The 26,181-nt window shown below is 41.5% G+C and overlaps 3 protein-coding genes across 3 annotated transcripts in view; 2 read left to right on the plus strand and 1 right to left on the minus strand.

Annotated features, from left to right (window-relative positions):
• Positions 1-3,120: 3,120 nt before the first annotated feature.
• On the plus strand, positions 3,121-15,185 carry LOC120057038 (nucleolar protein 16-like). Its single transcript, XM_039005409.1, has 6 exons — positions 3,121-3,300; positions 6,622-6,730; positions 6,830-6,899; positions 7,247-7,353; positions 7,556-7,676; positions 13,843-15,185. The coding sequence occupies exons 1-6, from the start codon at positions 3,194-3,196 to the stop codon at positions 13,872-13,874; spliced, it is 546 nt and encodes a 181-aa protein (XP_038861337.1). The 5' UTR covers positions 3,121-3,193; the 3' UTR covers positions 13,875-15,185.
• Positions 12,886-14,066, minus strand: LOC120057039 (ADP-ribosylation factor-like protein 9). The gene is made up of 2 exons (XM_039005410.1): positions 13,828-14,066; positions 12,886-13,440 (listed from the first exon to the last, which is right to left on the minus strand). Exons 1-2 carry the CDS (start codon positions 13,960-13,962, stop codon positions 13,273-13,275), a joined length of 303 nt encoding a protein of 100 aa, XP_038861338.1. The 5' UTR covers positions 13,963-14,066; the 3' UTR covers positions 12,886-13,272.
• Positions 15,186-16,474: 1,289 nt separating the features above from the next.
• LOC120057040 (protein KIBRA-like) overlaps positions 16,475-26,181 on the plus strand; it is a 34,694-nt gene continuing 24,987 nt past the window's right edge. The window contains exons 1-7 of the mRNA XM_039005412.1: positions 16,475-16,724; positions 17,295-17,458; positions 21,552-21,661; positions 21,867-22,070; positions 22,437-22,513; positions 23,428-23,507; positions 24,584-24,713. Of these exons, the coding sequence (XP_038861340.1) occupies positions 16,722-16,724; positions 17,295-17,458; positions 21,552-21,661; positions 21,867-22,070; positions 22,437-22,513; positions 23,428-23,507; positions 24,584-24,713 (768 nt within the window). The 5' untranslated portion in view covers positions 16,475-16,721. The remainder of the gene's footprint in view (positions 16,725-17,294; positions 17,459-21,551; positions 21,662-21,866; positions 22,071-22,436; positions 22,514-23,427; positions 23,508-24,583; positions 24,714-26,181) is intronic.

Below are 26,181 nucleotides of genomic sequence, written 5' to 3' on the forward strand. Positions count from 1 at the left end.
GCTTCCAGATGGCCACCATTGTTCCTGCACCCAAGAAAGCAAAGGTAACTGAACTAAATGACTATCGCCCCGTAGCACTCACTTCTGTCATCATGACCCACTTCAATTTGCTTACCGCCCCAATAGGTCTACAGACGATGCAATCGCCATCCCACTGCACACTGCCCTATCCCATCTAGACAAGAGGAATACCAATGTAAGAATGCTGTTCATTGACTATAGCTCAGAATTCAAGGGCTAAAATAGAAGTCAGTTCTATTTCTGATGCAGATCGCGCTGCAAGTCCTGCCTCTCCCATCTCCTCATTGGTTTATCGAAGCAGCTACCCACGTGCCATAGGATTTGTAAAACGAACCATTGTAGTGCCTACAAAAATAGGTCATTACTATTGCTCTCTATTGCTGAATGTGGTTGAAATGGAACAAAAAAATCGCTAAGGATCATGGTGAAATTTGCCGTAACTAGCAAAGGATCATGGTTGATGGAGTCGTTTTCATCCTGTATGAGATAGTCACCGGGGAGCCTCTTATAGCTCAGTGAAGCCTCTTCCTAGCCCAGTTTGGTCGACAAATTAATATATACCATACGAAACGAGACATATCATACTAAATTAGTTTCCCGGTTTACGTACAGAATAATACGAAACGCTCTGAGACCAGGTTGCGTACCGTACAGTTCCGTGATTGGTCTGTTTCGGCACGTGGTCCTGTATGACGACAAAAAGTGTAGTCAGAATCGTTCACTATTTAATTAAATATCTCGATTTGTAACGAACTTTAAAATTATTCACTATGGGGATCGAACTTGATCATAATAAACACATTTTAAAGCCCAAAACGACCGTCACATTTATTCAGTTTTGGCGATCGTAATTTACATATACTTTCTAGGGCAGATGGCATCGCTCGGTTGCTACGAAGTAGCCGACCAGCAGAGCTCGTGACTTCAAGCTCCAGACCGGACACTGTAGCTTCCCCTTGAGCGCTTGTCTCTTAGAGTCTGGCAAGAAATACTACTTCTCTGAGATTAAAATATGATTGCAAAATGTGTAAAAGAATACAAGAGAGACACTAGATGTGTAATATCATAAATCATGTATAGATGTGTAATATCAGAGATGGCTTACCTGTTGTCCTAGCTTTTATCCCCTGTCTAGTTCACTCTCCTGGTTAGTCTGTTATCATGTTTTGTGTTTCCCTGGTTAGTCTGTCCTTATGTTTAGTGTATGTTTTTTTTATACATACTTTCTTATTTTAATGTGATTGCATTGCAGTTTTTACTTGCTGATTATCTTGTATGTAAAGTGACTTTGGGTGTCTTGAAAATTGCTTAAAATAAAATTTATTATTATTATTATTATATGTGTAAAAACATTGGGTCTGGTTTCTCATATTGGCTCTTGGGTAGACATGCTTTATAAAACTAGATATTGTAGTCTATGCTGAATGGATAGAAAGGAAAAATAAATTGAAACTCTTTCTTTAACACCTGACAAAGGAAAGCACTCTTCTGGATACCTAATTGTTACAGTATATTATGGCTGTGTGTAGGCGGAAAGCCTTATCAGTGTTTGTGGGTTGTTATGGTTGACATAAGACATCTCCTCTGAGAGTAACAGCATCCTCCTCCATTAAGGTGAAGGAAATGGAAACTGAGTCATATACCATTTACATTTACATTTAAGTCATTTAGCAGACGCTCTTATCCAGAGCGACTTACAAAGTCAAAGTTATACCGAAGTCAATAAGCAGAGTATGAAACTAATCAACACTCTTGAGAAAATACATTAATTAACACAATTGGCAAAAAAAAGTGAGCACTCAGCACGGGAGGTGTGCTCTGCCACTCAAACATTTACATTTTAGTAATTTAGCAGACGCTCTTATCCAGAGCATCTTACAGCTAGTGCATTCATCTTAAGATAGCTAGGTGGGACAACCACATATCTCAGTCATAGTAAGTACATTTTCCCTCAAAGCAGCTATCAGCAAAGTCAGCAGAGTGTTAGTTGACGAAAGCATTATTTGTGTGATTATTTAAGATAATGTTTTTGGAATCGGAAGATGGGCAGAGACTCTGCTGTCCTATCTTCAGGGCGAGCTGGTTCCACCATTGGGGTGCCAGGCAGAGAAGAGCTTAGACTGGGCTGAGCGGGAGCTGCCCGCTCGTAGGGGTGGGCAGGCCAAGAAACCAGAGGTGGCAGAACGGTACTCGGGTTGGGGTGTAGGGTTTGAGCATGCACTGAAGGTAGGGAGGGGGCAGTTCCTCTTGCTGCAAGCACCATGGTCTTGTAGTGGATGTGAGCTTCAGCTGGAAGCCAGTGGAGTGTGCAGAGGAGCGGGTTGACATGGGAGAACTTGGGAAGGTAGAAGACCAGACGGGCTGCAGCGTTCTGGATAAGTTCCAACATTCAGCTTGATACTGTCAACTTGGTTACCATGGTCCCCACAAGACAAGGAAGAAAAAATATTGAACACTACAAGCCTCCTTATTTGCCCTTTTCCCCCTCAGAGTGAGATGTAGAAATCCTCTCAGTTGTTCATATTTTTTAGGCTATTGTCAACAGGAATAGATTTTGAACAGAGCTGGAGAGCTCTCTCCTCTTCCCATCTCTCTCTTTCTCCCATGCTTCCTGTACATTTTCCTTTCTAATTTGTTGACAAATATCTTCTAATGGAAAATAACAAAAACAACCAATTTCAACCTAATTGTTGCTAAAAGTTATTATTGCTATGTTTGTCATTGTCAATCTACAGAAATTAACAGTTTGTGTTTTCATGCAATTCTGGGCTCATGGTTTATAAGGCTTTCAGATTGTTTTTCTTTTTAAGACAAATCATTGCAGCCAGGGATTCCTGACTCATCATCATCCTCGTTCTCATCATCATCATTACCCTTTACCAGTGGCAGCTGCATCAGCATCACGAGAACCAGACTAAGTGATTATCACACCTTCCCTGTTATCAAATGATGACCCATAATTTAATGTATTTTAATTAGTTCATGATAGTAATGTTATCTGTGATAATTTTACGCTACTACTATAATAATAATAATAAAAAATACTACATAAAGGTCAAAGGTAAATGGGCGTTTATTTAACCCAAGTGACGTCCCCACCGAATGACTTCCTTATTCCTGCATACGTTCCACACGTTTTTCCAGAAATAAAAGTTAGCTCGATTTTCAAACAATGCCGAAAGCCAAAAAGAAAAGTAAAAGAAACAAGTTTGATTACAGTAAAGATAGAAAGAAACTGAAAAAGCAGTTTAAGAAAAGAGAAGCCCCTAGAATTGAGTGGTAAGTCGAATATTGATGATGAATAGCAGTCGATGTTAGCAATGCTAACCTCGTTCTAGTAAGCTGTGATGCTAACGTTAGCTCATCTATGTAGTTTTGTCTGTGTGGTTGAACTAGCTAGCCAACCTAGTCATCTAACGTGAGCTAGCTAATGTAACCGATGTGAAATGGCTAGCTAGGTAGCGGTGGTGCGCGCTAGCAGCCTTTCAGTCGGCTTGCTCTGAAACCTTGAAGTAGTGGTTCCCCTTGCTCTGCAAGGGCCGCGGCTTTTGTGGAGCGATGGGTAACGATGCTGCGTGGGTGACTGTTGTTGATGTATGCAGAGGGTCCCTGGTTCGCGCCCGGGTCGGGGCGAGGGGACGGACTAAAGTTATACTGTTACACTAACTTTACAAGAAAATGTTATCTGGTCTATTCCCGGGTTTATTATCAATGGTTGTCAAACTGGTGAAATAACATAAACTAGTTTGCTAGCTAAAGTTACTTGCTCTGGTCCAGCCAGTGCGTCGTTTGGCTGAACAGCTTTGATTCGTAACATTAATTATTCAGCGTAGTGACAGGCAGCTTCAATATACTTATCTCACCAAAGCAAACATATTGGTAGAGACAGTACTGAAGACCATTTGTCTGTATACGCAAGTTGGCATTTTTTTCTTTGTTAACCGCCAGACTAGTTATGGTTGAATTTTTATTTTACCAGGTAAGTTGACTGAAAACATTCTCATTTACAACAACGACCTGGGTGAATAGTTAAAAGGGAGAGGCAGGGGGATGAAGCGCATGCATCTTGGCTGAGCATGTTGCCAGAAGATACCAACCCTACCTTTACACTGAGCTGCACTGGGGTCAGAAAGCAATCATGGTTACATTCATATCCCATTTCTGCTTCTCCGATAGAAATCCCTGATCACACTTATATGGGATGTCATGTCGAAGTTGTCTAGCAAAGCTCATGCGTAGAAACACGCTGTTGGGTCTAACACTGACCTGCGCATGTGCAGACCGACACTCCTTTAATATAACGTTGTGTTTGACATTTAATTTGACATTTAAACGTGTCACTTTCACGAGGCTGCCTTAATTGACATCCATGCCATCGGCGCCTGGGAAACAGTGGGTTTACTACCTTGATCAGGGGCAGAATGGCTTATTGTTTAACCTTGTCAGCTAGGGAATTCGATCCAGCAACCTTTCGGTTACTGGCCCAACACTCCTATCCGCCAGGTAACCTGCCGCCCCTTTGGAGCAGTGTGGATAAAGGTACATTTTGGAGTACAGTGTAGAGGTCGACCGATTATGATTTTTCAACGGCGATACCGATTATTGGAGGACCAAAAAAAGCCGATACCGATTAATCGGCGGTTTTATATTTATTTATTTGTAATAATGACAATTACGACAATACTGAATGAACACTTTTATTTTAACTTAATGTAATACATCAATAAAATCAATTTAGCCTCAAATAAATAAAGTGTTCAATTTGGTTTAAATAATGCAAAAACAAAGTGTTGGAGAAGAAAGTAAAAGTGCAATATGTGCCATGTAAAAAAGCTAACGTTTAAGTTCTTTGCTCAGAACATGAGAACATATGAAAGCTGGTGGTTCCTTTTAACATGAGTCTTCAATATTCCCAGGTAAGAAATTTTAGGTTGTAGTTATTATAGGACTATTTCTCTCTATACCATTTGTATTTCATATACCTTTGACTATTGGATGTTCTTATAGGCACTTTAGTATTGCCAGTGTAAAAGTATAGCTTCCGTCCCTCTCCTCGCCCCTACCTGGGCTCGGACCAGGGACACATCGACAACAGCCACCCTCGAAGAATCGTTACCCATCGCTCCACAAAAGCCGCGGCCCTTGCAGAGCAAGGGGAACAACTACTTCAAGGTCTCAGAGCGAGTGACGTCACCGATTGAAACGCTATTAGCGCGCACCCCGCTAACTAGCTAGCCATTTAACATCGGTTACACCAGCCTAATCTCGGGAGTTGATAGGCTTGAAAGCCATAAACAGCTCAATGCTTGAAGCACAGAGAAGAGCTGCTGGCAAATGCACAAAAGTGCTGTTTGAATGAATGCTTACGAGCCTGCTGCTGCCTACCACCGCTCAGTCAGACTGCTCTATCAAATATCAAATCATAGACTTAATTATAACATAATAACACACAGAAATATGAGCCTTTGGTCATTGTTATGGTCAAATCTGGAAACTATCATTTAGAAAACAAAATGTGTATTCTTTCAGTGAAATACGGAACCGTTCTGTATTTTATCTAACGGGTGGCATCCCTAAGTCTAAATATTGCTGTTACATTGCACAACCTTCAATGTTATGTCATAATTATGTACAATTCTGGCAAATTAATTACTGTCTTTGTTAGGAAGAAATGGTCTTCACACAGTTCGCAACGAGCCAGGCGGCCCAAACTGCTGCATATACCCTGACTCTGCTTGCACGGAACGCAAGAGAAGTGACACAATTTCCCTAGTTAAAAGAAATTCATGTTAGCAGGCAATATTAACTAAATATGCAGGTTTAAAAATATGTACTTGTATTGATTTTAAAGAAAGTCATTGCTGTTTATGGTTAGGTACACATTGGTACGACAGTGCTTTTTTCGTGAATGCGCTTGTTAAATCATCACCCGTTTGGCGAAGTAGGCTATGATTCGATGAGAAATGAACAAGCACCGCATCGATTATATGCAACGCAGGACAAGCTAGATAAACTAGTAATATTGTCAACCATGTGTAGTTAACTAGTGATTATGTTAAGATTGATTGTTTTTTATAAGGTAAGTTTAATGCTAGCTAGCAACTTACCTTGGCTTCTTGTTGCACTCGCGTAACAGGTAGTCAGCCTGCCACGCAGTCTCCTCATGGAGTGCAATGTAATCGCCACAATCGGTGTCCAAAAATGCAGATTACCGATTGTTATGAAAACTTGAAATCGGCCCTAATTGATCGCCGTTCCGATCAATCAGCCGACCTCTAGTACAGTGGCGTATCCCCTTCTCTGCATTGAGGTACATTTTCAACCCATATCTCGCACCGGCTCCACAGTGTCTTATTAATGTAACCATTGCATTGCGACCCCAGTGCAGTTCAGTGTAAACAAGCGTAACTATAGGGTCGGTATCTTCTTGCAAATTAGCATGCAGCTCATAGTACAGATCTGACGTGTGTGTGTGGAACAAAGCAAGTCTTGGCTTAACAAAGTGCTCATGGCATACTTAATAAATACAACACCCACTTATCAGAAATGTATGATCTAGCATGAGTAAATGGCTGTAGTTGTGTAACTGTTTATTTCAAGTCCTCAGATCCGAAATGCCTGGAGTGACAAGAAGTCTGTGGCAAGGAACTTGCGAGACATGGGTCTGGCATTTGACCCTAACCGTGCCCTCCCAATTAAGACACTGACTGTGAGTTTATGCTGTCCATCATGGTGATATACTATACATTCACAAGTTATGGCCTAATCTCTTAGAGTGAATTGTGATTTATAATTGACATGTCTGCAGTTTGCTGCTGTGGAGAAAACTGAAGAAGCTCCCACCCTCAAATTTGTAAGGAAGCCATACGTTCTCAATGGTAAGGAACCATTAATAATTTCTTGTTGGACCTAAATCAACATTTGTTCTTTGTTATTTATAAATATTTTTTAAATGTAACCTTTTTATTTTACTAGGCAAGTCAGTTAAGAACAAATTCTTATTTTACAATGACCGCCTTACCTGGGTGACGCTGGGCCAATTGTGCGCCACCCTATGGGACTCCTGATCACGGCCGGTTGTGATACAGCCCGGGATAGAACCAGGGTCTGAAGTGATGCACTGAGATGCAGTGCCTTAGACCGTTGTGCAACTCGGGTGGCCCTATTAGATTTTATTAGAAGATCTTATCACGTAGACTCATGCATGATGACTTGTTTTCAACAGAACTTGTGGCAGAGGCCAATCTCCCAGAGAAAGACACAAAGACCTTATCCACAGACTTGATCGAGTACGTGCAGTACATGATCAGGGAACACAGCGAGAACTACAAGGTAAGTACAGCTGATGAGGAATTTCACCTCGCCTAACTTGATTCTCTGTACAGTAGTATTTCACAAAGGATGGGCTCATATTCCTGTAGTTGCAGTGTATTGCCTTTGGGTGATAGCAATAACTACTGTATGTTCTTATGGGTGTTGTGAGACCTCGTTTTTTTATTACATTTTTATCCCAACCTAATTTCTGCTTCTGTAGGCTATGGCCAGAGATGAGAAGAACTATTACCAGGACACGCCCTCACAGATCAGGAGGAAAGTGGACCAGTATAAACGCTGCCATCCAGAGAATTACAACACCTTTGTGGAGTTTCTCAAAGGTGGGAAACCTGTTTCCATATAACTGGGCCTGTCTGTGGTGATCAAAGATGTTCAATATAGAGAGAGATCATTACTCTTCATCAGTGGAGGCAGTCTGGGAGAGCTGACTCAGAAGTATTTTGTTACTTTGATGGACAGAGGGAGTCATGGTGCACTCAGCAACTCTCCTTCAATCAGAATGGATGGTAAATTGGGATTCTAGAAACTGTAAACATTTTAGAAAAAGACCAGACATTTTCAACATGCATAAAATCAAACACTTTATTATATTTGTTCATACTTTCCATATGTATCCCAAAAATACAGTTACACAAATTCCATACAGTAAGAACATTTAAGACTGCTTTTGTAATGAAGTGAACATGTATATTTGTAATGAGACTAAGATTTTTCACTTTAAAAGTGCATGCCAAACATAAACCAATGATTGAAAAGTTAAACAAACCATACAACTGTGGGAATTGTTAGAGATACTTTGGGATTTGGGCAATGAGGCCTGTCGTACTTCTCCAGAGTCGGATGAATTCGTGGATACCATTGGTGTCTCTGCGTGCGGTTTAAAGGAAGTTGCTAACTAAGGCAATTGGAAAGACTTCCATTAATTGCGCTAACGGTAGTTAGCATTGGCTTGTGAAACTACCTCAAATCAAAGTTTATTTGTCACGTGCGCCGAATACAACAGGTGTAGACCTTACAGTGAAATGCTTACAGGCTCCAACCAATAGTGCAAAAAAAGGTATTAGGTGAACAATGGGTAGACACAGATAAATAAATGGTATCCACAAGTTCATTTGACTCTGGGGAAGTATATAACGGGCCTCACTGCCTAAATCCCTAAATATCTCTAACAATTCACTGGGAATTTTATAAAAACACATTTACTTGAACAGTGCAGATGCAAAGTTTGATAACAGAAGTTTTTGTTAACTTTTCTGTGGAAATTGTTTAACCTTTTGTCAATAGGGGGAGCAGTTAGCATTTATTTTTTCTGGGTGTCGCCAAATTAAACTGCCTCGTGCTCAATTCTTGCTCGTACAATATGCATATTATAAATTCTATTGGATAGAAAACACTCTCTAGTTTCATAAACCGTTGGAATTATGTCTGTGGGTGACCCAGAACTCTTTCTACAGCGAAATCCATGACAGATAGTGCGAAGGTCTGAGAGCGAAGCTCTGGTTTCAGATCAGTTTTTAAGGTCTGTGTGTATCCTATGGAACGACATGAACTGCACCCGCCTTCCCCTGGATGTCAGTAACCAATGAGAAGTGGAATGGGCTTTCTGCGTAGCTCTCAGAGGTTATAAAAGGCCAAGGAGTGAGGGTAGCCCCCCTTTCGACTCTGGCCATTACGCAGAAGAGGACCTCGGGATGCCATTTTCAAAGGCTCGGTTATCAACGTGAAATGTATCCGTCTGTAATTTAATTCGATATAGGAGTTAGAAACATCATAACGTAGTTAATTTAAACCGTTTTATAGCAATTTATATCCGTTTAGTGCGATTTTGAGGAATTTCTATGTGATGCTCTTTGAAGCTTTGGGCACGTTTCGGGGTCCCGGTCGAACGTTAGTGGGCATTTCGACGGACAGAGGACATCTTTCGACCAAAAGAAGATTAGACCCAAGAAAGGATACATTGCCCAAGAATCTGATGGAAAATCACCTCATAGTAAGAAATATTTAATATGATAAATCGTTGTTCTGTCGAAATATTTTAAACGCATATTCCGCCATTTTGTTTGCTATAGCTTCGCTTGGCGAACCCTGTATTGCACAGTAAGGATAATTTTAGAAATGTAAATCAGCGATTGCATTAAGAACTAATTTGTCTTTCGATTCCTGTCAACCCTGTATTTTTTAGTCAAGTATATGATTAGCTTTCGATTAAACTAGATCACTATGAAAGATGGTGTCCGACATGTTGAGGCTTGATTTGCTACTATTTTCATTGTATAACCACGGTTTTTTATGGCTAAATATGCACATTTTCGAACAAACAATATATGTATGTTGTAATATGATGTTACAGGAGTGTCATCGGAAGAATTCTGAAAAGGTTAGTGAAAAAATGTATATCTTTTGGCGATGATAACGATATCGCTCCCTTTGGCTTGAATTCATGCTGGGGTGACGTTTGCACATGTGGTATGCTAACTTATCGATTTATTGTGTTTTCGCTGTAAAACGCTTAGAAAATCTGAAATATTGTCTGAAATCACAAGATCTGTGTCTTTCCATTGCTATGCTTTGTCTATTTTTATGAAATGTTTTATGATGAGTAAATTGGTCATACACGTTGCTCTCTGTAGTAATTCTAGTCGCTTTGTTGAGATTTGTGATGGTGGCTGCAATGGCAAACTATGATTTATACCTGAAATATGCACATTTTTCTAACAAAACCTATCCTATACCATAAATATGTTATCAGACTGTCATCTGATGAGGTTTTTTCTTGGTTAGTGGCTATCAATATCTTAGTTTAGCCGAATTGGTGATAGCTACTGGTGTTGAGAAAAAATGGTGGACAAAGAAAAAGGGTGTCTTTTGCTAACATGGTTAGCTAATAGATTTACATATTTTGTCTTCCCTGTAAAACATTTTAAAAATCTGAAATGGTGACTTTATTCACAAGATCTGTATCTTTCATTTGGTGTCTTGGACTTGTGATTTAATGATATTTAGATGCTACTATTTAAATGTGACGCTATGCTAGTGATGCTAATCAGTGTGGGGGGGTGGGGGGTGATCCCGGATCCGGGTTTCTGAGGCAGTAAAAGTTAAAGTAGTCCTTGTGTATGTACGGTTTAACTTTGCAGTAATTTTTGTTTGGCATGCATTTTAAAGTGGAAATCTTAGTCTCGGCATCACTCTTTTAACGTGGAATTTCCCTAAGCTGTTATCAATGCATTTCCTTTTTTGGATAACATAAGATATATAAACATAGCATCGTTTGTGCAAAAGGTTGCAATGTCACTGCAAAAACAAAATGAAAAATAAGACATTGGAGTTAAATCTTTAAAGCAGCATAAATATTACAACTGAACAGAAATATGAAACATGCTCTAGATTATCAAGAAACAATAGCGATATCAAGGAGTAGGGATGGGCACGGTTAATTGAATATCAGAACGGAAATTAGTATTCTATTTGTGTGTACATTTTTGAAGAGGGGGAAAATAATGACATTAACAAGCTTTGTCAAAATGTAATTATCCATGGGACATTGTTACACAAGGACATACCATGACATTTTAATTTTTTTATTTAATATAACTAAACTTCTGAATGCAGTTTGACAGTGTGAGCTACCGCTGCTTCAAACATATTGTGGCTGACAGAACATTGTAGCTTAGTTTGTTGTGCACTGTAAACGTAGCCTACAGTTGACGCACAAAGTAGTTTAGTTTAAGCTCATTTTCTCTCATGTTGCATTTGACATGAAAAAGCATTTTATTTTCATAGCGCATTTAGCTTTCTAGTCAGCCATGACATCGGTAGCCTATGCTATTTTCCCCACTTCAAATAGTGATAACAGGTATGCACCTCCTTGAAGTTCCACAAGGCCTGACACAGATCAATGCAAAACACTCACCAGAACCTTTTTTTAACAATCTATTCTATCATGGTGAACATCACTTATTTCACTGTTGCTGACTGTTAGCCAAAAAACAAAGGACCACTGTCAGCTGTTGTGGTACCTGCATTTGCTTCATTCTGATTGGTCCAGAGATTCAAGAGCAACTTTTGGGGGCGAGGGGAATTTTCAATCCAGAGATCTGGAAAAAAATGCATGATTATTCAAATAGTGAAATAATAAAATATGCCCATCCCTATCAAGGAGGGGTTTTCCTCATCTAAAGATACATTTGTTTATGTGCACATCAGGTTTGAATACACAAGTTGGAAATATCGCACATTTATAAGATTATACAATGTACAACATTTTGTATAGTGACTAGATTTACTGTCCCGGTAAGCACAATGTTTTCAACAAATGGGAAATGTCTCCAATAAATCTAGCACTTGGTACATTGGATATTTTTGGTGAGATGTTGGACATGATATTCCATTAGACTGACCAATAACCCTGAGCATTGCAGTTAAAACACTCCATTTTGAAAGGTTATTATCAAGACAGTCAGGAAACTGCATTCAGATGTCTTAAGTTTGCCTGTAGTGAAAATACCAACACATTAGCTGACCTATTTCAGTATGCTAGTCTTATCTGTTCTCATCAATTATTTACAATCTCATTTCGGGGAGCAACCAAGTGCTTAATTGATGACTATTAAAGCATCTGGAATGCTTCACTGAGTACATACTATTGCCACTATTAAGTTACTGTATCTGCTAAACTGAGCAGGTTGTGTTCAAACTAACCTACATTGGCACCTAGTTGGGGAAAAAACATGTCAGATAATGACTGCTCAGCAAAATGACTTGTTTAACCACAATACAAGGTTATATAAGCCTACCTATAGATTTGTTTCCCCCTTAATTGTTTTTGTATCGATTTGTTTGGTCAGATGGCTGCAAAATTTTCCTTTTTTCCCCACCACTGGGTCCTTAAATGGCCTGATTTCTTTAAATCGTAGGTAATGTTATAATTTGAACCACATTTCAGTTTAACAGTCAAACAAAACATCAGGTGGTGCCACTGCAGTAGAAACATGGAGTTACTGGTCATTGATGAGAAGGTTGAAGATAAGATTAAAAGGTATGTTTTGAATAAAAGCTGGCTACAAAACTGCCTCCTAAAAGTGAAAACATGCAAATCTTAAAAAATTCCAGCGTAGAGCATGAATTTCTCAAAGAACAAGTAATCTTAAAAACTGCACTCAATTTACACCTATTAACATAGACTTGACTACATCTTACCTACAATGAAATGTAACACTCAATCAAATGTAACACTCAAAGAGGATAAAATGCCATTTCATTATTGACTGAATTGACACTAGCTGACATGACATTGCCACAATGAGGAGCATTGAAGCTGTATTGTATTGACACTTATGCTACAATAAATGTAACAAGCTTCATGATTGGTAGTTAGATGCATGATCTACACTGAGTATACAAACCATTAAGAAAACCTTTTTCCATGACAGACTGTCACCTGTTAAATCCACTTCGATCAAAGTAGACGAAGGGGAGGAGACGGGTTAAATGATTTTTAAGCCTTGAGACAATTGAGACATAGATTGTGTATGTGTGCCATTCAGAGGATGAATGGGCAAGACAAAATATTTAAGTGCCTTTTGAACAGGGTATAGTAAGTAGTAAGTACCACAAGCACCGGTTTGAGTGTCAAGAACTGCAACATTGGGTTTTTCACGCTCAAGTTTGCCATGTTGATGGTGTTCCTAATGTTTGGTATACTTAGTGTATATTGTTACTATTTAAGTGATTCAGTGAAGACTATTTTTTGTCCCTGACTCCCAGAGGGCCCTGAAGGATCTTCTCTAGTTCAAAAGTATTCACACGCAGTCATTGCTACTTGCCACTTGTCCTTACACACGGGCTTACCCATGGGCCTCTCCCCATCCCACCTGCATGGTCAACCCCCCGTTCAACTCATCCTGTCCTAGGGAATCAAACGAGCTGTAGGATCAGTTCCTGGAAGGCCTGCAGATTGCGGGAGACAATCAGGCCATCTGAGCCCAGCTGGGCAGCCAGGAGGAACAGCCTCCTATCGTCAGCCACCGCCCCCAGAGACAGGGCCTCATGAAGCTCCCACACACTCATGGCATTGTGCTTGTCCTGGGGGGGAAGAAGACACACAGGACGGACAGTGAAGTCTACTGCCGAGTCACTCTGGGTTTGATGAGCCTCTGTTGAAATGCCAAATTCTTATTTACAATTTAGTTAATCTAAGCATTGATGTATCACAACACTGGTCATGACAGGTGTAATATCACATTTATAACAGTATGACACATTCTTTATAAACACGGCTCAAGTGAGGTGTTACTAACATTTACTCACTGGAGAACATACATTTATCCATGTCCAAGACACTCACGTTGCCCACAGTATGAACAACAAACGTGTTTCTATAGCAATGGAATAAGATTCCATTCGTTAGGTTTTCTATTTCCAATGCATCTGCCCAAAGACAGTATACGACAGCTCAATAGTCAAGGTCACCTGTTTGTTTCCCAGGACCACCACAGGAAGTTGTGAATCCAGTCTGAGAAGGCGATGCAGCTCAGCCTTGGCCTGTGGGAGACGTTTTCTGTCAGAGGAGTCAACCACGTACACCAGGACATGCGTCTTCCTCATGTACTCGGTCCAGTACGTACGCAAATCCTCACCCCCTCCAACTAGAATACAGCAGACAGAGGTAGGCTGGTTATTTGAGTGTTGCTAGGCAAAAAGGTAGATGTATGAACTTGTGTTGTATACCTTGTTTGTCACAGTACAAAGGGGCTCAATGAATTATTACACTGAAGAAAAAGTAAATGGTGTGTGTTGTTGTCCAAACATGTATGACTGAATCTAAGCAAAGGCACATGATTATAATGCTTTTGGTAAGGCCACTAGTATTTCAAGGGCCAAACTGATAGCTTACAATGTGACATATTTTAAGGTCATAGAACAGCCTTAAAGCACTCTGCATGGAGTCTTACAGGCCAGTTGAATTGCCCTGCAAGCATTTGCAGAATTCTGGTGGTGTGCAAACTGCACAGCTTACTCTCAAGGAAATCCAGCTGACAGGCAGGGGCACTGAGGCTCATAAAGTTGAAGCCCCTGGTGGGGCGGCAGTTCCCTCTCTTGCCCCCGTCTCCAGCTGTTAGCCCCTGCAGGATACTGCTCTTCCCAGCACCGTCTAGGCCAAGGACGAGCACCTGGCGCTTTCCACGCTCCTCCTGCTCCTACTCAACACACACAGCAGGAGGTCATCAGAACACCTGTTCTCTCAACATCAGCAACATGAAATTACCTTAGCCCATTTTACTTTTTTCTCAAGTTACAGGTATAGATAATTGTTACTCCTGTAAAGTGACGAACTGCAATATGTTTTGTTTACATACAACAGCATTTTCACCATCTATCCCTGTAGGATTAACAGTGCACTATAGATAATGCTGCAGTATTTCACAATCACTTGCATTTTTGTGTGTAAAGCAGCTAGCAGCCTCTGTGACCCCCAAATCCCCAATAAGCTGTCTACTTGGCCCACAATAACTGCATAAGCTCTTTGACCACTATGTAATGTTGTAATGAAACATAATCTTAGTTTCTACAAATGTTAGTTAAATCAGCTCAAAACCATCTCATTGGTTTGTGAGTGGCACTCTATAGGCGAGTGACACAGTAACTGTAGCCTTATATTGTCTCCTTGATTTAATCAATACCTTTGAAGCTCCTGAAAATCTTATTCGTCAATTTCAGGTAATGTCCTATGGCCCTATAGGCTATATTCAGAGGAAATGTTTCTATAGGCAATTATTATTATGATAGTGATACTACTTTGGAATGATTTGAATATATAAAACAACAATTTCCTTCAACATGACAATGACTATATTTTCTTGTTGCTCTCTTGAACCCTAAACCTGTATGATTCCCATTATGTGCGTCAATCTTTATCACAACCCATCATCATCACCACCATGCAGTCAGATTGTCAGTTTGTGATCAACATGATCTGGGATGAAGGCTCAGCATTCATGTCATATGTATTGTATGGTCTGGAAGACCACATCCACGTCCAGACAGAAGTGATTCGTGAAGTCCTCTCTTTGCGTTCGATGCCACTGGCGCCTATAGAACTTTCACAGCTCTGGCACATAAAAAATCCGGCGATAAACCGTGAAAACTGTGCGTCTGGCCCACCGATTGTAACAGAGTCATAAATTTATGCCGACTGAACATTCCTAGATGGCAGAGAATAACAGTGTACCTCTTTTATCATGTAATATTCCGCTTCGGGAGACCATATTCGCCTTCTGTAGAAATAATTCAGGGCGATAAACAGCGCGGACCCGAAGGCAGCCACCGCGGCGGTTAGGGCGATGGATATGTGCCGAAGCAGAACCATGTGGCACTGCTGGAACGCCGTATAATGTCGTCTTCCTGGACACAGCAACCAAGCGCCAACGATGAACTGACCGAATGATTTCCACTGTAACCAGTGCACGTGATATCTCTTCCTTGTTTGTGTTGAAAAGAGCCCCGCCAGCGCCTTGTACCCTTCAATCCGTTGGATTCGTGACGGCAGTGTATGGGCTGGGCAACAGCTACTTGTGTGATGTGGATGAAGCCTCTGAGTTTCAATGTAATTGCAAAAGGGTATGTCGGTTCCCTTAAAAAAAAATGTTGCGATATAATTGTGCCTAAATATTTCTACATGTACTACACAGATTCTGTTTTACTTTGGACTGGAATTTATCATATTTAACGGCCTATAATGAATAAGACATTTCCAGTTGTGTTTAAAATGATCAAATAAATATTTGTCACCTAGAGTGAACAGTGTCAAAAACTGTCCATGGGAGGGCGTCGTGCACTTGTCTCAGAAGTTTGCCTCATGAAGTAGAACCAACAACACAGAGCAACATTGATCATTTTTCACCAAGCAAAGTATTTGTCTCGTGTGTGTCCGTCATGTTATGACGTAAGAGTTACACATTATTCCACATTTAAAACCAGAAAAAACATTCATATTGTAGGAAACATTTGGTAGAATAAATGTATGGCACAGGGCAGAGAAGCACCTGTATGACGTCATTCAACAGCATCGCGAGCCTTCACGACCGACCGCGGCAAGCAGTACTATGTAGGAGAGACTGCTGCCCCTTTAAGTAACAAACGATTATAAGTAAACAACTTCAATAAGGATTTATTGGAATTTTGCAGTAACATTTACCGTGAATGTGAAGATAACTGCATCTCAATTCTGTGGAACGGGGTAATTTTTGGGTAGCGCACGAGAGGGTTACTTGCTAGCTGACTGGTTAGCATCGTTCTCGCTAACTAAACATGGTGGCCAGTGAACGAAAAGAGCTCTAAAATATTTAAGAAAAGCTTATTGTTGAATGGTGAGACATTGTTGTAACCTTTTTACACATACTAAAAACCTTGGCTGGATTTGCAGACTTCAAATGCACTTTTCGGTTAATCTGAATATCCAGAAAGGAGTCAAGCTGCCCTGACTCAATTACCATGCCTTGGACAACCCGCTTGAAAAGTTATAATTAACGTTACGTTTTCGTTATGTTCTACAATGTATTCTATATAGACGAACACAAACCTTGAACAACGATTTCAAATGCACATTAGGATTTCTCGTGGAACACCACTCTCAATTCCAATGTGACCATGGTTGTAACATTGTTTATGAGCTGAGATAAACGGCTACAGAATACAAAACATTTTTATTCTGCAGAGAAATCATTTGCTCATCTGTGCTGGAAAGATTGTTTCATTAAGGAAATTACCACTGTTTGGCAAACATTTGTACTCGTACTGAGAACATGCACTGCGAGACGTTATGGATTATCACATAGTGCAACACGCACACAAACCAGAATTTGGGAATTGGAACCTAGTGATGGTTTTCAGATTTGGGATTTTAAGATGCTTCACACGACATTGTTTACCTTCAATAGAATTTAGAGGACTTGCAGAGAAAATTACATGGAGACTCGTCTGACATGCCAAGGAAGGAGTTACCACTACCAGAGGGTTGGGAAGAATCCCGGGATTTTGACGGGAAAGTCTACTTCATCGACCACATCAAACACGCTACTAGTTGGATTGATCCAAGAGACAGGTATGGTATTACATTGGGGGGTAGTAGTGGTGGGGGGATACATATTTTACAGTTTATTTCTTTGTGAGTTTATCCACTGTTGCTTGATGGAACAGAGATGGACAGTATTTATGTTACATGTTTTTGAACTAAGTTTTTCAATTACTTTAGAGTATTTTGTGTAATTTGTATTTCACTGGCCTGAATGCAATGCATTTTGTAATAAGTTACACAATTTCAAAATGCTTTTCTATACCATTTTTATAGCGGCTATCACCCCAAATTTACTCCATTGGTGTCAGAAGTTTGATGGCACTATGTTGTGATAACATTTGTCATTTAGCAGATGCTTTTATGTGAAAATGAACACTTGCAAAGCACACTGGGTATTATTCTAATGATCTTTGTCCCCAAACAAGGCCAAATTTTATTACAATACAAATTATTCGGACAATAAGCATTTGTGCCAATTTTGATTACATTTGGTTCAGTGGGTAGGGAACATAGGGTGGACACCATTTACAGTACAAAGCATGCAGTGCTTAGAAGGGTGTCATGAGAGAGAAATTCATTTGTACAGAAACACACTGTCAACCATAGACTGGAACTAATATCGTTTTACCAGTTACTTGAGTCCGCCCAGACTTTGACACAATATCTCTTTAAAAGCTTAAATCTGGAATGCTTGAGATTATGGGAGTTTTTATATTTTTATTCTGCTTTGTTTTAGGATAAGGATAGGCTTTAATATTATATTGCAAGATTTGAAAATAGGCTTTGTGTCAAAAGCCAGTCCCGTTTTCCCTTGGTGGCTGTCATTATTGCAGTCCTCATTATAAGACCAAGAACATGACAGACACAAAGCCACCAATCTGCCCACCTACCTGGTGATTTGCCACAGGTTGGCTTGGTAGAAGCAAGAACAAGATGGAAAGAACAAAAACAAACCTTAACAGACATTCCTAAAACGCACAGCTGAGGAGGGTTGAGCACAGAGGCTGGTAAAGTAAAGACTGATGATTTAAAATCCCTTTCACTGCTTGCCAAGGTGCACAGGGTCAAAGTGCAGCATGAGGCCCTGAAAACTTGTAACTAGCATGTGGAAACCAGTGTCAGTCAGTACCGGAAGGGATTCATGTATAACCTCTCCATTTCTGGAATCATGCATGCATTTCTTTACAACAACAATGGGAGGTGAGGGGTTAAGTCAAGTGAGGAACATAGACCCTTTACAGTGACAGGCTGTCTTCTGTACTTCATAGGCCCATCTCCTAAACTGTTCACTGGTCTGTTGGGGCACAGTAGAATGAAGCCAGCCCAGAATACTAAATCTGAGATGAGCCAGTCATTCTCAAATTAGTGGACTCGGACTGAAATAACCTTACATCCATACTGGCCCAAAACTGTCATTGGACTTTCACATCTCTTTCCACTGCAGTTAAGCACTGGGACATTACTGTGGCCTTGCTGAGGAACAGCTGATGCAGAGGTCTGATTTCTTATTATTTTGCACCTTTATTTAACTAGGCAAGTCAGTTAAGAACAAATTCTTATTTTCAATGATGGCCTAGGATCCACGGCCTAGGATGACAGCCTAGGATCCTAGGAACAGTGGGTTAACTCCCTTGTTCAGGGGCAGAACAACATATTTGTTATACCTTGTTAGCTCAGGGATTCGATCTTGCAGTCTTTCAGTTACTAGTCCAACGCTCTAACCAATAGGCTACCTGCCGCCTCCTGATCATGATAATGAATTCCCGTTATACTGGGCAGCCCTATTGGTGGAAAATGTGCTGCCTCAAACTCATTTTGATTGGCTGGGCCTAGCTACCCAGTTGGTGGGCCTGGCTCCCAATATACTCATTTCCTTATATGAACTGTAACTCAGTGAAATCTTTCTAAATGTTGTATGTTGCGTTTTATATATTTTTTCAGCATGCATACATGCATCTAATGAGCCCCTGCCCTGTCAGTATCTCTTGGCTGCATTCGCATACCTCAGCCAGCCATATTGTTTGTCCACCCTCATGGTGACGCACCCAACCCATTCTGTCAGGTGAATGGAATGTTATCTCCCAGATACTGAGCCGTTGCCAGGGGGGAGCTGAAGCAGCTAGCAGCCCTACTTTATTGTTGGACCTTGAGCGCTATGAAATGTAGGTTAGAGCCTCATAAATTTGACTTGAGGAATGTATAGTGCTTTGACTGAAAGTCTCTGACTGTTATGCTCCCGCATGTTTGCATTCGGCTGCCCGCTTTGTCGCTTTGCGTTAGAGCATGGGCCAGGGTGTTTGACTTTGTTTGCGAACCTGCCTATTGTTTTTCACCACCGACATTCACTCAACTAACTTGTAATGCTGCTGCTCACCAGGAAATGCCAGACCCCCGGTCTTTGTGTGAAACACTTAGCTAGAGGTTAAACCTGTAGAATCATCAACTAGGGCCTCAGAAAGCTCTCGCTATATAGGCCCACAACCAGTATTGTAAGGATCTCACACAGTTCAACAAAAACAGAATGTTGATCAACCCTGTCCTCCAGGGGAGTGCTTTCCTAATGTGTGGTTATGGCTGGTCTTTCCTGGATCACACAGTTTATGGAGAAGTCTGTAAAGAAACAGGATTTATTCTATCTTGCGGGTCACAAAAGACAATTATAGCAGTCTTAGGTGGGTCACTCACTACCCAAAAATGTGTTATTTAAGATTCATCAACGGATGAAGAGATGTCTAGCCTGGTGTTGTATTCTTCAGACAGACTGGAAGAGGTCTTTCATTCCAATGAACAACCAGTGAGTGCCTCACGCTATGCTCTGGGCCTATTTAAAGCCCTTTGGTTGGTCGAATGAGACAGTGAGTCAGCACTACTCGGAGGGAAATGATGATGAGTTGGGCCATCAGCTCAGAGTGATTTAAGGGTTGGATTTGCAGGGGTGAGAGGACAGCTACAGTGGAATTAATCAAATAATATGATGTGCACACGGTCACTCAAAGGACCCTGCAGCAGCAGCCAGCTTTTGGGGGATATGTGTTTGTTTTCCACAAAGCCTTTTCCTCTGAGAGATACATTTAGAACGGGGCTAAGGGGGTCTTTGCTGGCCCTTTTAATTATTCATAAAGTGAAAAAGGAACCTGTTCGGTTTCACCCTGAACCAAAGGCTCTGTGAGGATGGTAATATCTTCAGTCTGCAGAAAAGAGTTTGAGCAAAAGACTAAGACAAGTTTTCCTACACTCGTAGAAAAAAGGCCTCCAAAAGGGTTCTTCGGATGTCCCCATTTTGGGTTCCAGGGAGAACCCTCTGTGGAAGGGTTCTACCTTGAACCAAAAGGGTTCTACCTAAGGGGACAGCCGAATAACCACTTTAGGTTCTAGATAACACCTATTTTCCTAAAAGTGGACATGTCGGCTGTGCCGCTGATAACTGTCAAAAATGTAAACATTAGCATAATTTGTATTCTGTCCTTTAGCACAGGGTTTTATGTCATAGGAGCTATGCTAAGAATTAGGATTCAATTGTGATCCTGGTTGTGCCAAGTTAGAGCAGCATGGAAAAGACAACAGTATCCTATCCAAATCAGCTAATGTAAAGACCCAGAGAGGCTGATTTTTGGACCGTTACTCAGCAAATAGGCCCCTTCACTTTTTCCGTTGGCACATTGGTCCTGTTGGTGAGTGCTTTGAGGTGCTTAGTGTGTGGTGGCCACTGAGGTCCTCCTGGGTCTCCTGTGATCCAGAACTCTGGCCTTGTGTTGGAAGGCCTGGATTGGTTGCCTCAGAAACCTCCAGGCGATGTGTTAACGCTACTTGTGGAATGCCAGGCCCCAGCTTCCGGCTATTGTGCTTTGCAAGCCAGAGGTGAATAGAGACCCATTCTAACTGGACCCCCCCCTATTAGAGAGAGAGAGACACACACACACACACACACACACACACACACACACACACACACACACACACACACAGCAATGGTGGTAGCCCTCCGTGACAAATAAATGATCTATCTTGGCATAGACTCTGGATGGCCCACTATCTTGGCATGGTCATCCTGATTTACTTTTGCTGTGACACCTCTCCAATTCTTACCATCAGTTGACTGTTTCTTGTGTGTGATTTTCAGGCAGACTAAACCTCTGACATTTGCTGACTGCATTGGCGATGAGCTGCCTGTGGGTTGGGAGGAGGCCTACGACCCCAATGTCGGGGCCTACTATGTGGATCATAACACAAGTGAGTCCAGATATGCAATACTCCATAACTAAAGCTTTCAGCACCCATATTCATCACACATTTGTGGGAAAAACATGGCCGGTCAAATCATGATCCAAAATTGTGATTAGTAAAAAATATTATCGCATCCATTTCTTATGTTCTGTCTCCCTGTCCTCTCCAATTGATCTCTGTCTTTCCTCATCTCCCTCTCTTCCCCCATCAGAGAGCACTCAGCTGGAGGACCCGCGGGCCCAGTGGCAGCGGGAGCAGGAGGTCATGCTGCGGGAGTACCTGGACGTGGCCAAGGACGCGCTGAGCGCTCAGAAGGAGATCTACCAGGTGAAGGAGCAGCGCCTGCGCCTGGCCCAGCAAGAGTACCTCCAGCTCAACAACGCCTGGAGGGACAGGTCCACCTCCCAGACCAGCTGTAAGGACCGGGACAAGCCAGGGGAGACAGGGTTATTGGGTGACCGAAGGGGCTAGGTGGCAATGGGGAAGAGGTGGCAATGGGGAAGAGAGGTGCATATAAATTTGATCATAGAATTGCAGCTCATCATAGTTTACTCAAGTTGTCAGTTATAAAACATTTAAAATAAAGTTTTAATACACGCTACAACACTTAACTTGACTTCATTCCTAAGCGTAATCCTCTGTTGTTCCTCAGACTTGAAGTGGTGATTTAAAGTACTTTGATAATACGCAGGGGATTGATGAGAAGGGCCTTGAAGTTGAATAAAGCGATGTAGAGGATTAGATAACGCACCGGCTCACCCTCTCATCTTATCTCCCGCAGTGAATTCCAGATCATCCTCCAGCAGTAAATATGACCCAGAAATCCTCAAAGCCGAGATAGTCACTTCCAAAAGTAGGGTAAGAAACCACTCTCAAGTTTGTCACGTTCCAAAAGTACAATGAAATGCCTTTCTTGCATGCGCTTTCCCAACAATGCAGTAATCAATATCAGTAGTACTATATAAAACAAATTGTAAGTAGTACAAAAACACTTTTTTACACTGTCTCTGTACTTTATTTATGGCCTGCATTACTTGTGTTCAGTCACATTAGGAATGGATGTGTATACCCATATGTTCTTAAGTCTTATGTTGGGGCTTAATTCTCATCCCTAAGCAGACATTAGTGCATGAAATAGGCTTAGTCCAACGGGCTGTTGCTAAGTGACTGAGTGTCCAACTCTCTTTCTCATTGTAAAGGAGGAATATGTGTAAGTGACATCTTTGTCTGAGGACTGCACCCAGGGCTGCGTCCCAAATGGCACCTTATTCCCTATATAGTGTACTACTTTTGACCAGGGACCATAGGACTGGTCAAAAGCAGTGTACTACATAGGGTACCATTTTGGGACACGTCCCAGAGCTGCCAGTTGGTGTTGCGTAACAGTAATACACTGTTGGATTATTTGTCGATGTTCCCCCCTCCCTCCACATTTCATAAAAGTACAATAAGCAAATGTTTTAATCATATATTTAATCATATTAGATACGATCAGGTGCATTATCAGTTATATCCTCATTCTTTTTCTGCAAGGAACAAACACGATCGGTTCTATTTGAATCAGCTGTTCCCAAATATAGCCAAATAATAATTTTCTCCGTAATCAATTGTATTGCAACTGGACATTTTTTATTTCAGTAAATGTATACTGTGTGTTTCTCTCGGGTGAATATGCTGAATATTATCATATTCCCAGTAATCAATAGTATTTTTACCTGGACATTTTTCATTTCAGTGAAATAACTATAGTCCTGTGTGTTTGTCTCCTTTAGGTGAATAAGCTGAAGAGAGACCTAGCCTGCATGAAACAAGAGTTGCAGTATAAAGAGCAGGGCTTTGAAACGCTGAAAGAGTAAGTGCAACCCAACCTCGTTACACAATCACACTTCATCGTAGTAGTAGGCTTCTGCTTTTTCCATACAGTTGCAGAAAGATTCCAGTTGTCAACACATCAACAACCTCGAGGCCCTCAACTCTCACTATAGTCAAAATGGCAACTCCCTGCCATTTACATAGACAGTGATTTCAACTGTAATTTCAAGTGTGACCTTCAAAAGGGTCAAATATCCCTGTTTTTGCCTGCGAAACACAATTCTCTTGGAGTGCCTGATGTGCTGCTTCTACAATGCGTGTTGTGGAAAAAGCTGTGTCCTGGCTCATTTCTGTGATGTTTGTTTTTGTAAATGAACGACAAGATACATAGTGGTTCTATTGGATTCCAATCCATTCTTCCGTGACCTTCATTTGATATCAAAGACATTTACCAACCCTCATGAAACAATAATAATGTACTAACACAGTAACATCCTATGTCGGTCCTAAACTCTCCTTTCCCAAAGAAAATACCTTAGGGTCTTTATAACATAAGACTGAAATAGAATAAGAGTATCTATTCTAACAGCCAGGTGGAAAAGGCTTACAGAGGCTTCATTTGTTCTAGTTCTCCTTGGCCTGTAATGGAGGAGTGCTGCTCCCCTCCCTCGCATGCACCCTCCCGGCCTCCTTTGCTCTTGGAAGAATGTGGAAAGACCTGTTGTTCCGCTGCACGCATGACTTGCTGATGACTGGCTTTACATATTTGCTGCTGCCGCCACGAATGGATGGTCTCTCTCCCTGTGTCGCTGACAGGCTCTTTCCTCTCTCTCTACACCTGTGGCCCTTTAAATCCAGTTTGACTCCTGTAATGGATCCATAGTTTCTTATTGTTCACTCCTGTCTAGATTAGATCAGGATGGTTTGAAAGTGGCACAGTAGGATTATTATAGTGAAAATGAAATGTGTTTTTGTAAACAACATCCCTCTTCAACAAACTATAGAATAATAATCTGAGAGCAAAAATGTACAACTCAGCACATCTTCAGGTGTACTATTTAAAGACTGTTTAATAACTCACTCTCTGATTTGTTTCCACCGTGTGCCTCCCTCCAGGATCGACCACAAGGTGTCCAGCGCGCCTTACGGTGTCAAGCTTCACGATGAGCAGGCCATCCTGAACGAGGTCAAGTCCATCCGGGACGCCATCAGCTCCGGGGAGAAGGAGAAACAGGAGCTCATGCAGGTAAGCAGGAACTGTACCAGCTGTATATAGCCTCGCTACTGTTATTTTCCCTTTTTTTCCCTTTACCTATCTATTGTTTACCTAATACCTATTTTTTTTACTTAAAAATTGAACTGTTGGTTAGGGCTTGTAATTAAGAATTGGCGCACGTGACAAATAAACATTGATTTGATGGGAAGAGCGGGGGATGAGGGAGGGAGAGGGGTTGGTGAATGGATAAGATGGGATGGCGGTCAGGTGTTGTGTGCAGAGAGAAACTCAGCAAAAAATGAAACGGGCCCTTTTCAGGACCCTGGCCAAAGATAATTCGTAAAGATCCAAATAACTTCACAATTTCCCATGCTTGTTCAATGAACCATAAACAATGAATGAACATGCACCTGTGGAACGGTCGTTTAGACACTAACAGCTTACAGACGGTAGGCAATTAAGGTCACAGTTATGAAAACTTAGGACACTAAAGAGGCCTTTCTACTGACTCTGAAAAACACCAAAAGAAAGATGCCCGGGGTCCCTGCTCATCTGCGTGAACGTGCCTTAGGCATGCTGCAAGGAGGCATGAGGACTGCAGTTGTGGCCAGGGCAATACATTGCAATGTACGTACTGTGAGATGCCTAAGACAGTGCTACAGTGAGACAGTACGGACAGCTGATCGTCCTCTCAGTGGCAGACCACGTGTAACAACACCTGCACAGGATCGGTACATCTAAACATCACACCTGCGGGACGGGTACAGGATGGCAGCAACAACTGCCCGAGTTACACCAGGAACGCACAATCCCTCAGTCTCTGGTAGACGGGTACTTCTTCGTCTCACACGGCTCAGTTTTCCCTCCGCTGGGGCATCACCCTCCCTCTTTTCCTCTGTCCCCTGCAACCTCTCCGTCTCCCCTCATGTCCCTGCGTCCCCTCGGCTGAGTGACAGACAGACGAACATACTCATACATATTCCTGCCATGACTTTGCTGCTCAGTCAATGATGCACCAGCAGGCTGAGACTTAGAAGCTGAGACAGAGGAGTGCGTGGGTGGTATTCGCCTGCCTACTTCATGCTCCCAACTCCGCTGAGGAAATGTGGGGTGGGACATGTGTATATATATACACACACACATGCCCCATTTTTAATCTTGGTGGCAGCAGCTGTAGAAAACAACAAACGTGTTTGTTAGTAGGGGCTGGGTTGTGTTTAATAATGCATAGCCCCCATGATTATCTTCCCCCCCACTGGGATGCCTTCCCAGCCTTCTGCCGCTGACAGTTCAGTTGTATGTGTGTTGGCTTTGTAGTGTATGTCTGACTGCAGTGTATGAGTATGTTTACATGATCACAAATAATTAGATATTAAACTGATTGTGGCAGTAGACCGATTATTCCATTAGTCATGTAAACACCTTACTTTGCTTATCTTAATCTCGGCGTAAGGTCATATTTTAAGTAAGCATACGCAGATTAAAACACCTGATTTTC

Source organism: Salvelinus namaycush, chromosome 12 (genome assembly GCF_016432855.1).
Source record: "Salvelinus namaycush isolate Seneca chromosome 12, SaNama_1.0, whole genome shotgun sequence".
NCBI classification, from domain to species: Eukaryota; Metazoa; Chordata; class Actinopteri; order Salmoniformes; family Salmonidae; genus Salvelinus; species Salvelinus namaycush.

Excerpts from the sequence above, each read along its gene's own strand:
- LOC120057038 (XM_039005409.1), top strand. The coding sequence starts at position 3,194 with ATGCCGAAAGCCAAAAAGAAAAGTAAAAGAAACAAGTTTGATTACAGT. Across the intron at positions 6,731-6,829 it reads TCCCAATTAAGACACTGACT|TTTGCTGCTGTGGAGAAAAC; the intron begins GTGAGTTTATGC and ends ACATGTCTGCAG. Across the intron at positions 7,677-13,842 it reads CTTTGTGGAGTTTCTCAAAG|GACCACCACAGGAAGTTGTG; the intron begins GTGGGAAACCTG and ends TTTGTTTCCCAG.
- LOC120057039 (XM_039005410.1), bottom strand. The coding sequence starts at position 13,962 with ATGAGGAAGACGCATGTCCTGGTGTACGTGGTTGACTCCTCTGACAGA. Across the intron at positions 13,441-13,827 it reads TGGTCCTGGGAAACAAACAG|GACAAGCACAATGCCATGAG; the intron begins GTGACCTTGACT and ends CTTCCCCCCCAG.